Source organism: Lepidochelys olivacea (assembly GCF_965140295.1).
Source record: "Lepidochelys olivacea isolate rLepOli2 genome assembly, chromosome: 11".
Taxonomy (NCBI): Eukaryota; Metazoa; Chordata; order Testudines; family Cheloniidae; genus Lepidochelys; species Lepidochelys olivacea.
In genome coordinates, this window is record NC_140421.1 from 19,068,225 (window position 1) to 19,081,704 (window position 13,480).

Genomic DNA, 13,480 nt, shown 5'->3' on the forward strand with positions numbered 1-13,480 from the left:
GGGGAGTTGCACTGAAAGTGGTATACCAGAAATCAGCATGACTTCACAGCTGCAGGTAACCATGCCAGGGTGGGACTTGCTCTGGTAAGAGTGCCCTGTCTGTTGCTGCAGAAGGCCTTCCTACTTCCTGTACTCTCTACAGCTCTTAGAAAATAGTTTATATGTTTTTCATAAGGATTAACAATATAATGGATTAAAAATGGTTAAATTAGAAATAAATTAGTTAATGTTGTGCAAGAGTCAGTATTACTATTGCAATATTGCACATGATTATGATATCAAACTGTCTCAAAATCTTTCCTGAAAGGTATAAAAAAAACATTCAGAACTCTCTTGATGCAAATGATTCAGACAAGGAGTATGCCTGTCATGCCTGAAACTAAAGACAGAAATAGAGAAAAAGGTTTTGATTTCATGCTTCAATTTTGAACTGTTCTCTCCCTCATTACCAATGCTTTGCACAGATTTTGGAAGTCATATGAAAAAACAAATTCTATCTCACAATATATAATCTTTCGAAGTTTAAACATTTTATTACCAATGCCATGATGCTGGGCTCTTTCTGTCAGCAGCTGAGGATTGTGAATTCTCTGAGCCCCAGATAAAATCTCTTCCCCTCTCATGAACATATCATAGGAGTTGGAGTTTTTCTGGAAAGGAAAAGTTTGCATTTCATTAGTGATTGAAGTTGGAGAGAAGGGTGCATTTCCCACTGACACCTGCTCAGCCTGCAACCAGCCAACATGCACTTTTCAGTAACTTCACCTATGATACTTGATGCGGCGAGATGACGGTGTGAAGTACTGTGGGCTGCAGCAGCATCAGTAAGTAAATTCAGCTCTGCTTCCTGTCATCACATTCAGACAAACTTGATTTATGAACCTGAATTCTTCCACCTCCCTCTTTGTAGAATCACAACATTTATATTTGGAGTTTCAGCAAATGTAAAAATGCAGAGCCCATTCTGGCAACAATTTGGGGACTCCATACAAAAACTAAAGAAAACATAGCTTCCTCTACAGCTTTTATTCCCCTGTAAGAATAGTTTTGCTCTCCATGCATTAGTGACTACAGAAACAGCAGTACTCTATTAGACAAGGACTCTGCTGGGAAGTTTTCTCCTACAGGTTTCTAATATTTACAGCTCTGTTTTCTTTCTGGCAGATTTTTACTAGTAAATGTAACTGTAATACATGTATGGCCCATCAGACATTGTTTTACTCCTAATACCAATGTGAATAACAAATCTTATTGGAACTGCAGATCACATAAAAAAAGTTTTTAACTCAGCTGTGCTTTGTCAGATTAGGTTTTCATAGCTAGATTAAAACTTTGCTTTTTCACACTGACAACACTACACAACTTTACTTACGGGATTTCCTGGGTCCGGCATTGTATAGAAAGGCCTCACAGCCAGAGGATATTTGTCAAGAATATAGAAGTCTGTATCATACTGTAAGAAGACCAAATATTTTAATAAAGTGAATACTAGATCAAATGGGGTGAGGTGAGGGTTACATAGAGGAAGCCACAATCAATGATTGTTTTAAATCTAAACAAAAGGTCTGTTAGTTTAAAACCTCATCTTTTTATTAACTTTTGCACAATTTAAGAAAAGGAGAAACAGTTGGTCCATTTATTTCACCATATCTTAGCTTGAAAAACAATAGTTAAAAAGGGGTACTACTATACTATCTTTACTAGATTTTTGGACACAAAAATGAGCTCTAGCATTCTTGAATATAAAATTCCTTGTCCCAATAAATGTGGTGGTGTTTTTTCTAAATTTGCCAAACACAGATTTTCCCTTCTCCCACCATTCCTAATGGAAGCCAGACTAAAGGGCTACATTTTATTTATGTTCTTAGTGCACCAGGTTGAATGTACTCAGAATGATGTTTATCAGTGAACTAGTTACTGCAAAACTACCAGGAGAAACTCACATTGTGTTTTGGTTAGAGCAACTAAAAATCTTTTCTGGGAAGAGTAGTTTTTTAAAGCATTATCATTTTGAAATTTACAATCTATGAGATGGTAAAAAATAAATATTAAAAAACCCAATAAAAAGATATTCAAATATTTACTTTATAGTTTGCTTTTAAGAACAATTATTCATGTGAAAGAAAATAAACTGTCAATAGATTGATGAATAGTAAAAAAAAAAAAAAAAAAAAAAAAACACCTCGCACACATATCTAGAACAGAGATCCCCAAACTGTGGGGTGCACCCCCCCTCGGAAGGTGTGTAGAAACGTTTGGGGAGGCCACAGCAACCCCGTAGGGGGGCGGGGAGGGAGCATCACCCAGCCCCAGCCCTGCACCTGGCCCTATCCCCAGCTTTGGTGCGGCTCCACACCCAGCCAGGGGCTTGGCACCCCAGCTACAGCTCCACTCCTGGCCCCACCTCTGCCCCCAGCTGCAGCTCTCTTCCAGGCCTGGGGCCGAGGCCGGGGCCAGGACCGGTGGTGCACCTGGCCGTGGACCAGGCTGCAGGCCCCCACCGTGGCCAGCTGCAGCTCTACTCCCGCCCCTAGCCTCGGCCCCTTGCTGCAGCTCTGTTCTCAACCCCACTCCTGGCCCCAGACCCACCCCCAGCTGCGACTCCAACCTCAGCCCTCTTACCCCGTCCACATTCCCACTCCCCCCCATCCAGACCTGCAGCCCCACTCCCAGCCCCAAGGGGTACGGACAGGGGTAAGCGGGGGGCACGCCCCTCAAAAGTTTGGGGATGACTAACTACAATAATCATTGAGGAAGTCTTATGTCAATCATAGAATGCTGCCCAAATGACTCTGGCCTGTTCTGAAAACAGCCTGAATTAAAGATGCAAAAAGCTGTTTTGTACAAAACAGATATTTCTCTCTAGTTTTCTATGTTGAGATTAACCTTCAGTTTTAATAAAGAGAGTAATTTATTCTGAAGTGATAGTTACCTTCTCTTTCACCAGACGACCCAGAAGCTTTTCATTTGGTGTGCTGAAAAGAAATATTCTCACCATCAGAATATATCAACTTAGACCTTTACCAGACATACACCTCAAAGAACTAAACAGATTTATATCTGATGGGTTCCCCCACACCCTCCCTTGGAAAACATACAAATAGTTCCTGAATATTTTTAGATCCTACAACTCAGAATTTTAAAAACATTAATCACATTTCTTTGTGTTCTTAAATGAAGTATGGTAGTGTCCTAAAACATCCCACTTTGCAGACATATAACCCCCCTGAATTAACTAATATCTACATATGTGCTTGCTATTACCTTGCTAGTTCTTCTCACATTATTTTGATTAGTGAAAGACTATGGGCCTGATTCCCCACTGCCGTGCACCTTGCACAGTCATTGACACTTGTGTAAAATGGGTGTAAAATGCTACCACTTAGATATGGAAATAAGCATTTTGCAATATTGTGCCCTTAGACTGCAACCTTTTGGGGGCAGAGATCTGTTATTTTTATTTACCTGTAGAGTAACACACACCTCTATGTTTTTGTACATATGTGAAAGAACAGAAATGTTTTAATGTAGTAAATGTACTTGGAAGCTATTGTGAACCCACAGGGCCTTTATCCAACTTCCACTGATATCAGTGAGAATTAGATCAGGACCAACGTTAAACAGGAAAAAATGTATAGCCAATTTCCATAGTAGAAGGAGTGATTAATAAGCAAGATTTTTGACTGGAGAGTTTTTGAACTAAAATCACGCACAGATTCCTGCCACTGCTAGGCAGAAAAGTGTTTTATTCTTAAAAGGAGTTCCACCCTCTTCGTACTTTTAAAAAGAAAAGGAGTACTTGTGGCACCTTAGAGACTAACCAATTTATTAGAGCATAAGCTTTCGTGAGCTACAGCTCACTTCCTATGTGAGGAAGTGAGCTGTAGCTCACGAAAGCTTATGCTCTAATAAATTGGTTAGTCTCTAAGGTGCCACAAGTACTCCTTTTCTTTTTGCGAATACAGACTAACACGGCTGTTACTCTGAAACCTTCGTACTTTTAGTTTGTTTTGTGTTGGGTTCCAGGGCTTTCTAAGGTATAAAATCTACAGTGGAAAAAAAAATTATTATTTTCACATTCAGTCACTTTAATTTTTTAAGAGATATGGTCTAGTTTATTCTTCATTTCAAAACTTGTGATGTGCTCTCCTGCTCTTTGGTCACACAATGCAAAATTGACACCTTAACAACAGATGGTGCTAGACCACTTTTACAAGATTGTGCTACATTTCAACAATATGTATGTACCTTAGATCGTCTTCATCACCCATCTCTACTCCAGCTTCCCTGAGCATAGCCAGAGCTTCACGGTACTCCAGCCTCAGAGTTGGCTCCAAAAACTTAAATGGTTCACAAGGAAACTGTTTGTTCACTGTCAGAATTTCAGTTTGAAACCTGTATACATTGGGGAGGGAGGAGGGGCGGAGAGGAGAGGTATTTAATTTGCAGTGGAGCAATAAGCTTACAATTGCAGTGCATATTTTTGCCACAAGAAGTCACTCTTGCAACACACAAAAACTAATTTGAAGCAGTTTCTAGGAGAGTTCTATATAATCAAAACTGAATGTTATCCAAGATAATGCAATCCCCATTTAAATATTACAGAAGTTAAATATTTTAACACTACTCTTGCTGCTTCATTCCTCTCTCAAGAAGTAACTGACTGACCAGATTATTCCTCATAATCATTGCTCTTAAAAACAAAACAAAAAAACCCAACCCTCTTTACTAGCTCTACTCCTTTGAAATTAAGTATTACGTAAATCCAACATTAAAAAAGCAGATTTCCTTTTGGTCGGGTAATAAGATCTGTGTTTCTGGCAGCAAGATACTGTATAATCTGTAAATGGATGTTAGATTTCCTCCCAGAACTTGATGAGCTAGATTTGTCATGTGAGGTATGTAGCAAAAAATGGAATACACTGTTCTTGGCTTTCATAGCAGATAATGCTGACTACTACAATAAACAGGATTCTAAAAAAATTTCTGTAAGAGCAAATATATAGCTCAACATCAAAATAAGGACAAAGAGTTTGTATGTGCACAAAAGTAAGGACATTTAAATTTGAGGACAGATAATTTCTTTTAGGAGGCCATTCCAACAGAAGAACAGTGAGTTTTCTTAATGCCCTCTGACATACCCTAGGAATTACAGCCCCAGGTAGAAAAAGATCATTTCCTGTCCTGATTCTTCAGTGAATTCCAAAATCTAAGATGCACAGGGCAAGTCTAGCAGAGTAAGAGCTTTAATTCTGAAGCGCTCTCAGTATAAATCAGGTTCCTAGCAGTTATTTGACAGAGCGAGGATGGAGCGCCCACTACTTTCCTGTGAGGACCCTAGAGATCTCAAGCAGATGAAGCTGTTCACGGAATGAAAAATGCTCTGTTTACCTTTCTTGAAGTCCCTTGAATATCTGTACTAAGGTGTCCGCAATCTCATCAACCACTTCATGATAGTGGTAATTAAAAGCCATTTCAATATCCAGACCAACAAACTCAGTTAGGTGTCTGTGTGTATTGGAGTCCTCAGCTCTAAACACTGTAAAATTAGAGTACAAATGCTGAATGATCTTGTATCCTAAAGAAAATGACTACAATAGTTTTTGATTTACAAAAAATAACTCAGACAATCACATCATGTCTTGCATCAATCATGCACTGCTGTATGTGAGCATGACAATTCCTTTTACTTAAAACCACATACAACTCTTCCTGTAGAGATGGGCTGTCCCCAGAGCTTAATTTTGGTAATGAGCAAGACTATAACATTTGGTACCTTTAGAAATCTCTAGTTCTCTTACGTTAGAAGTTGTTCTGCCAATTTAGAAATAAATCACTAGTTACCAACTTTAAATGTACTAGTTTTACAGTTCTGAGAAAGATATATGTTAGTGCTCAGCAGACACTATTTCTGTTTTTCAAAAGCTTTTGAGGAAAGGGAGATTGGAAATCAAGGCCTAGGGTTCTTTGCTCTAAATCCAATTTACATTGGGGGTGTTGTTTAAATGAAGTTGTTGGTAGATATACAAACACAGGATGGGTGCATTTTAGGAATTAAAATAAATTTAAAGAATGTAAAAAACTATGCATATTTTTAACTGCTTGGTATTGGACAAGTGAAGAATGTTCATCAAGAATCATCAGCTTCTGGCATCACAGAGTTAGTAGATACTTTGCTAGCTTGTTTTAGCTCATCATTGAATTATTGACTTCCATTACAGACCTCCCTCTTTTTCATCCCTGGGCCTGGAATATTACATAGCAACATCTGCTAGAGAACACCAGTGCTTTCTATCAACGCATCTGACTTGAGCATTGCACTTTTATTCCATCAGCTTACCCCTTAAACACTGTCATTATGTCAGTCCAATTAGTAGCCCTTCCTTGAAACTTTTGTTCAGTATGTAGAGAAAGCAGCAAAAGGAATCAAACGTTCAGTGTGTGCACATCATCTCATTTGTCACAGGCTTGCTCTAAGCCATCACTGCAGCATGAAAAACTCTGATAAAACAAAGTTATTCTGACCTGGTCCAATGCAGAAAACCTTTTCGAAGTCAGCACAAATACACATCTGCTTGTACAGTTGTGGGGACTGAGCCAGGTAGGCACTGCTTTTGAAGTAGGATACAGTAAACACATTGGCTCCTCCTTCACTGGGAGCTGAAAAAGCAAGTGTTCACAACAATTAAAATATAAACTTACAAAATCTGAGGTTGATCTATTCAAGTACCTTTGGGTTCGTATGTAAAGTTTAGGATGAGATATTTCAAAACCAATTAGGAGAATATACATAGAGCAACCATTAATTTCAATGGGAATTGTATGTCTAAATCCTTTACTCAGTTTAGGGGTGTAACACGCTGGGCATAAAAAGTTATCCTGAAAAAGCAAGAGCATGCGCACTTGCGTGCAAAGTCATAAGGAGCCAAGAACTCCTGCATTCTAATCCCACAACTGAAACCGACTCCCTTCTGTGCCCTCAGGTGAGTCACTTTACTGTTCTGTTTCTCTGTCTATAATATGAGAAAAATACTTTCCTACCTAGCTAACAAAGGATGTTGTGAGGAATTGTTAGCTAATGTTCTTAAAGAGTTTTGAAGATGAGAGAGTACTATGTAAATACTGAAAGATTATTATCTCTTCCATGAAGATGAGCTTTTCTCTTTTACCAATACCCTCTCTCCTCAAACTCATGCACAAAAATTGTTATGCCATTTGAGTTACAACACAACTTTCCCCCACAAAGATCTCAGATTTTCAGCAGCTATTTTTGCACATTCTCAGTAGAAATGTCTTAATTTAAGTAAATACGGTAACAATTATTCTTGAGCATGGAGCAACAACTTTTGAAATCTCAAAGACTGAAAACAGCTAGGATATGAAAATTAGCATAGACTGTACCTACTTTACTTAACGATTTTGCATAAACATAACCTCACTGAAACAAATAGGATGTTTGCACTATTGGTATGCAACACAGTAAGAATGGCACACTTCCTGGTGGGTCATATGCAGAGAGACCCTGTGAGCCATTTGTACTACAGCATCATTTCATAGTTTTATAACACAGAGACATCTAACATGAAGGTGGTGAACTGCTGCATTCACTGTGAGATTTTGTGTAGTAAGACAATTGCTTACGTATATTAGGTTATAAAAAGGCTGCTGTTACAGTCTCAGCTGACAACTGGTTTCATAAAATGAGAATTACAAAATCCACTTCTAAGAAAGATGTCTGGGTAAGGCACATCCAAGAAAGAATACCACCACTAATACTTTGCCCTGATACAGCACCTTCCATCAGAGAACTGCCATATACCTTAGCAACATCACTGATGCCTCACATACCTGACAGGCACATACCATCTCCCAATTTACAGATGGGAGAAGTGAGGCACTGAGCCGTTAACTGACTTGCTCAGAGTCACACAGCAAATCAGTGGCAGAGCCAGGAACAGAATCTACATTTCCCAGCTCCTAGTCATGTGCATTAGCCATTAGGCCATGCTTCTATGCAAAGCTATGTTAGCAGCTTCAAATAACCTTATTTTGCTCTCTATAGATCTGACAACTTGCAATATTTTCTACCATGGAATGATCTTATGTTCAGTATCAAGGGAGAGAAGACTCTTCTGTGGGGAAGCTGCATTTAAGTTAGAAAACTACATACAAGTCTCCTCTTGTTTATGTAACCAGGTGCATCTGATTTTAGATTGGTGGTACCCAACATTCAAGAGTGTTCAGGTTCAAGAGCAATCTTTGTTTAACTTAACAGAATTTTTACATGCCCATGAGAGACTGCAAGTCAGCTAAGAATAATCCTTTCTTGTCAGGAGTACTAACACTAAAAGGTGCAAGCACTGGGCCAACTACTAACATCTAGGGATAGGAGAACAACAGAACACACTGTTTTTCCTTTCTAGAAGATGCTATTCTAAACTTAAAAGATAGTAATTTATTGCTTGTTAAAAAGAAAAAAAAATCATCATTTTTCAGCCCCCCAAATAACAATCCAGTATCGCTGTGCTAAGTAAATGCCATCCCTCAGATTTGTAGTTGGTAATTAAACCACACAGTACCTGAGATGATTTTGGGAGTCTGAATTTCCACAAACCCCTTGTGAATGAGAGTTTCTCGAAAGAGCTGACAGATACCAGACTGAAGGTGGAAGACAGCTTGACTAGTACAGGTCTATAAGAAAGGAAATAAAATAATTAATCCTGAATTAGTTTTACTTGCTGAACTTTATTACTTTTGTCATGACCATGGAATGTTTAAGCTATTCTCTCAGGAGTGCTTATCCCATATTCCCAATGGCCTGAAAAGAGAGAAATCTGAACTGAGAATTACTGATTACCCGAAAACAGTAATAGCAAAGGTAACAAGTGAAACCCTTTTACTTCACTTTACAATGCATACAGTTACAAGAAGGCACTAATGTGAATTTTACGCCCTCTTAAAGAACCACTAAGTTGTGAGATACATCATGCTTCTCCAAGACTAGATTTACAGTACGATAACACTGTAAAAGCTAAATCTACTAGGAAGCTTTCATTGCATTGAACCAAAACAGATGCAGAAATATATAATGGATTAGTTTTAAATGAATACAAGATAAAAACAATGACCTTGGTACAACACATAAGGGAGAAAAAACTGTTTAGTCCTGTTAAAGGACCACTGAAATACAGGGCCTTTGGAGGTGATATAAGATGTACATATAGACATAACCCCCCCCCAAACGAGACATAAAAGCATTTAAATTTTCCCACAAAAACTGGTCAAGTAAACTGCCTTTTGTTCAGTCTTTCCCATGTTTGCTGCAAAATGTAAATCACCTTTTAAAGTGAAAACCTTAAAAAAAACGGTTATAAGAATATTGCTTTTCATGTGTGCAACAGTTAACGCACTTGTACATCTAAGTGCACTAAATATTCCTGTAACGCTTTCTGGAGCTCTGGTGTAAAAAAAGTAAGTCAATGCTGAAAAATACTTCAATACGTCAACACTGAACCCACATCTGATTTCATGCATATACAGCATGAAACCTGACAGTTAGTGATCTACAGCTGTATATAAATATATCAGATCTTTCAGTTGCTTGCAGGAGTTAACTTTTTTTCAAAAAAATATGATCTGCGTCATAGCACTGTTTACTTCTTCTTTCTGCAGTGTATCTGACTTTTCAGTTAGGTGAGGAGAGACTTGTGGTTTTTCACATGACATGCCACCAAACCACATATACCCATAAACCAATCAAAACAAATCACAATCATCCAAGTTTAGACAGACAGCATACTGAATGCTTGGAAACAAACCTAGGCTCAGCTCCATCGGAAGATGAAAATTTCACTCAACTCAAAAAGCAAAATAGAAAGCTATAAAATATAGTGCCTTGTAATAAAATGCCAATAAACTCTAAATTATCAGTCTGATTACATGTTTTGGTGATGAGTGAGACTCTCTTCATAGTTGCTGGAGTTTTCACAGACTAATGTCTTAACCACAACTGTACTCCCAATACTTTCAGAATGTGGAAACTAAGGTTTTGAACAACAGTTAAGAAATGAGTCCTCTCTACCTTTTTTCAACCCCTGCCCTGCTCAGTTTCCAAAATATATTCACTCCAAGAGGCAGGCACAGATGCCAAGACAACGAATTGACCCCAAGTCTTGTGGGCTTAGGCATTGCAGTATAGAGTGCTATATCCAGAACATGGGAATGATCCAGAGGGATATTTTTCTGTTTTGCAATTTAATACTGAAAAGTTGGAAGATATTGTCCACCAGATGATGACCATCCAAGCCATCAAATTTGGGACCTAAATTGTCAGTGCCTTATATCTGATTACGAAGGAGATATGTGCTATTATATGGCACTAATTGATATGCCACTATCAAAATGCTCACAAAGGCAAGTTCCTAGAGTATTCCTTTTAGGTGGCAGAGTAATAATGCCTCTTCCATATGTTTGATGGACTACCATTAATTCTATGAGAGAGAGAATTCCTGGGCTACAAAATCATGAAAAAGAAAAAGAAATGGGATTTTGCTATACCTCTTCCTTCCCAATCTGAAAGCAATTATTTGTTCTGCAGCCTAAAACTGTACACAGTAATACGGCCAGCTGAGATCTAACCATTCTCTTTTATAAGTAGTTTCCCCAAGAATTCCTCTTCTATTTCTTTAGCAAGACCAAAGAGCAAAGACCATGGCTTCTTAATCCCACATACAGTACTAAGTTCTCTTTAAAAAAAAAAAAAAAAAGTGAGTATTTGTGAAAGTTGTCAGATTGACAGGCCTAGAGATCGATGCTTTTATTTAGTTACATAATGGGTACAGCACAAGCAGTGACAATGCAACCCTCTCCAAAGTGCCTCAATGCTGACCTGATAGGACCACCTCCAAAGGTGATATGGTAGTTGATTTTCAATGCTCAGTCAATCATTGGCTTCTCTGTGGAGACTGCCAAGAAGGGTACCTATTTAAAGTCCATTGTGATGTGGAAAACCTATTCAGCGGGAATTAGACAGGCCACCAACTCATTTCACACAGGCTGCTAAAGAGCCATCACTACCAATGTAAAACAAATTCAAACTGCTGACCTAGAAGTGAAAAGCTCTGTATCCTATTACCAGTTTCCTGAGCCAGCCAGTCCTGAACTGAAGATGTGACAAATTATTCCCTGTCAATATGAAGCAACACCTCACTCATTTAAACATTTTCACTACATTAAAATAAGCCTTAGGACAACACAGATCTAAACTGAACTGGCTAAAGAAAGGAATTCAAACTGTCACCCTATCCTTAACTATCTCAGCTGATGTATCTAGTATTGTGGGGTTTTACAGTGGTATGCAATGCTGTTACCCATGTGCTACAATACCTAAGTACAAAAGACCAAATTAAACAGTTACAAGCTCTGACTGTGAATAATTTTTACTATTGCCTTTAAAAAAGTTACACCACCATTATTATTATTCCTACAACACAAAACCTTCCACTGATATATTGGCAAATTACATTGTCCGTGTCCATTCCATTGTCTGTGAAGATTCCTTCATAGAATTAAACGGGAAATTGAAACAAACACATGCTACTTATATGTTATACCCATTGCAGTATTAATGTTCCAAGTAGGTCTTCTGATTTGGTTTCATATGCCAGCTCATCTGGTCTCTGTCACAAACAATGGAAGAAATCCTGCTAACAATTTGAATCTTATGCTTTCTTGGTCATAATCTCTTCCCATTTTCAGCTATCAACTACTATTTTTTGGCCATTTTAATAATACAAAGTAGAATTAAAAATAAGCTACATTTTAAAGATATAATTAAGCTTGTAAATACATAGTGAGCACATTTCAGTCAAAAGGGGTTGTCTACAATAGAGTGACTGTAGCCATACAAAATACCTAGACAGAGAAAGAAGTGGTTCCAATGGAATTGAGGGCGCTTAGCACCTTGCAGGACTGAGTTATAAGAGAGTAGCAATTTGAGCTCAGACGGGCAGAGCCAGGAACTATGAGTACAGCTAAGATTTTGTCATGGATATTTTTAGTAAAAGTCACGGACAGGCGCAGACAATAAAGAAAAATTCACAGAAGCCTGTGCCCTGTCTCTGACTTTTACAAAAACTAGCCATGATAAAATGGGAAGGGGCTAGGCAGCTGTGGGGTGGCTAAAAGCTCCAGGGCCCCCACCACCCATGGGGGCTCAGAGCTCCAGGGTCCCTCTGACCCCCATGATGGCAGGGAGCTGCAGGGTCCCCCTGCCACATCCCCAGGGGTAGGGAGCTGCGGGGATCCCAACAATTGCTGAAGAGGTGTTTATGCTCAACCAAACTATTTTTTTTTAAATGGTGTGCAAAAGGAGTAAGCATTCTTTATATTTATTCTGCAATGAATGAAAAGTCAGTGCCTATTGCAGGCTCAGAACTATTAGTTTAAAGCATTTGTCACTAACATGTGAAAGAATATTTTCATCCAGGTAAAAACAGTTTCTTTGTATTACTAGTGAAGTAGTCAGAACAACCAGGTTTCAGAGTAGCAGCCGTGTTAGTCTGTATCCGCAAAAAGAACAGGAATACTTGTGGCATCTTAGAGACTAAAAAATTTATTTGAGCATAAGCTTTCATGAGCTACTGCATGCATCCGATGAAGTGAGCTGTAGCTCACGAAAGCTTATGCTCAAATAAACTGGTTAGTCTCTAAGGTGCCAGAAGTACTCCTGTTCTTTTTTCAGAACTACCACTTACTTAAAAGTAGTACTCCATACATTTAAAATCGGCAACAACACACCGGAAATGGCCTTTGCTGGATATATGTATTAGGAATTTTGACAAATCCAAACTATTCATAACTTTAAAAAAAGACTAAATTTTTACATCTTGCTTTTTACAACCTATACCCATTTAAATATACAGAGAAGCAGAAAACAATTCATAAAAGGAATTCTGAAGCATTTACTGCTGCTTTCTGCCTACTATAACTGACTGACTTCCAACTATTACAAGAATCACTAAACAGCAAAATTAAAAAGGGAGAAATAATGCAATTTCTCATTCTCAACATCTAGATTAAAGTTTGCAATTTAAAGTTCTTGCCCGGTGATAAAACATGCTTTTAAAAATGCATCTGGTCTCAATCTCCAAAAAAGGTTTGAAATAAACTGTGTTATATTCAAATGTCAGTGTTATTTTATAGTAGCAATAATAAAATGTGAGTTTGAACTTTGTTTTCAAAATGCTAGAGACCGTATTACACTTTCCCTCCCAAATAATCTCCAGTAGGATAAAAGAAAATACACATCTGCTTCCTCATTCCTGCTTAAGAGTCACTTTCATGAAAACTTACAGCTATTTTCTGCAGTAAGGAAACTGAATGCATCATATACTGAAGTCAGGCTTGAAGCCATTGAATATTTTGAAAGAACCATATTTAGATAGTGCACACTCTGGACTGTCAAATAATTTGTTCTAAT

At 38.2% G+C, this 13,480-nt stretch overlaps 1 protein-coding gene across 2 annotated transcripts in view; it reads right to left on the bottom strand.

The window, feature by feature from the left end:
• DARS1 (aspartyl-tRNA synthetase 1) overlaps positions 1-13,480 on the bottom strand; it is an 82,502-nt gene that overhangs the window by 3,140 nt on the left and 65,882 nt on the right. For both annotated transcript variants that reach the window (XM_084643353.1, XM_084643352.1), the window contains exons 8-14: positions 8,580-8,691; positions 6,526-6,660; positions 5,392-5,539; positions 4,249-4,395; positions 2,933-2,975; positions 1,373-1,453; positions 539-650 (exon numbers count right to left, since the gene is read on the bottom strand). In XM_084643353.1, coding sequence (XP_084499479.1) covers positions 539-650; positions 1,373-1,453; positions 2,933-2,975; positions 4,249-4,395; positions 5,392-5,539; positions 6,526-6,660; positions 8,580-8,691 — 778 coding nt within the window. The remainder of the gene's footprint in view (positions 1-538; positions 651-1,372; positions 1,454-2,932; positions 2,976-4,248; positions 4,396-5,391; positions 5,540-6,525; positions 6,661-8,579; positions 8,692-13,480) is intronic.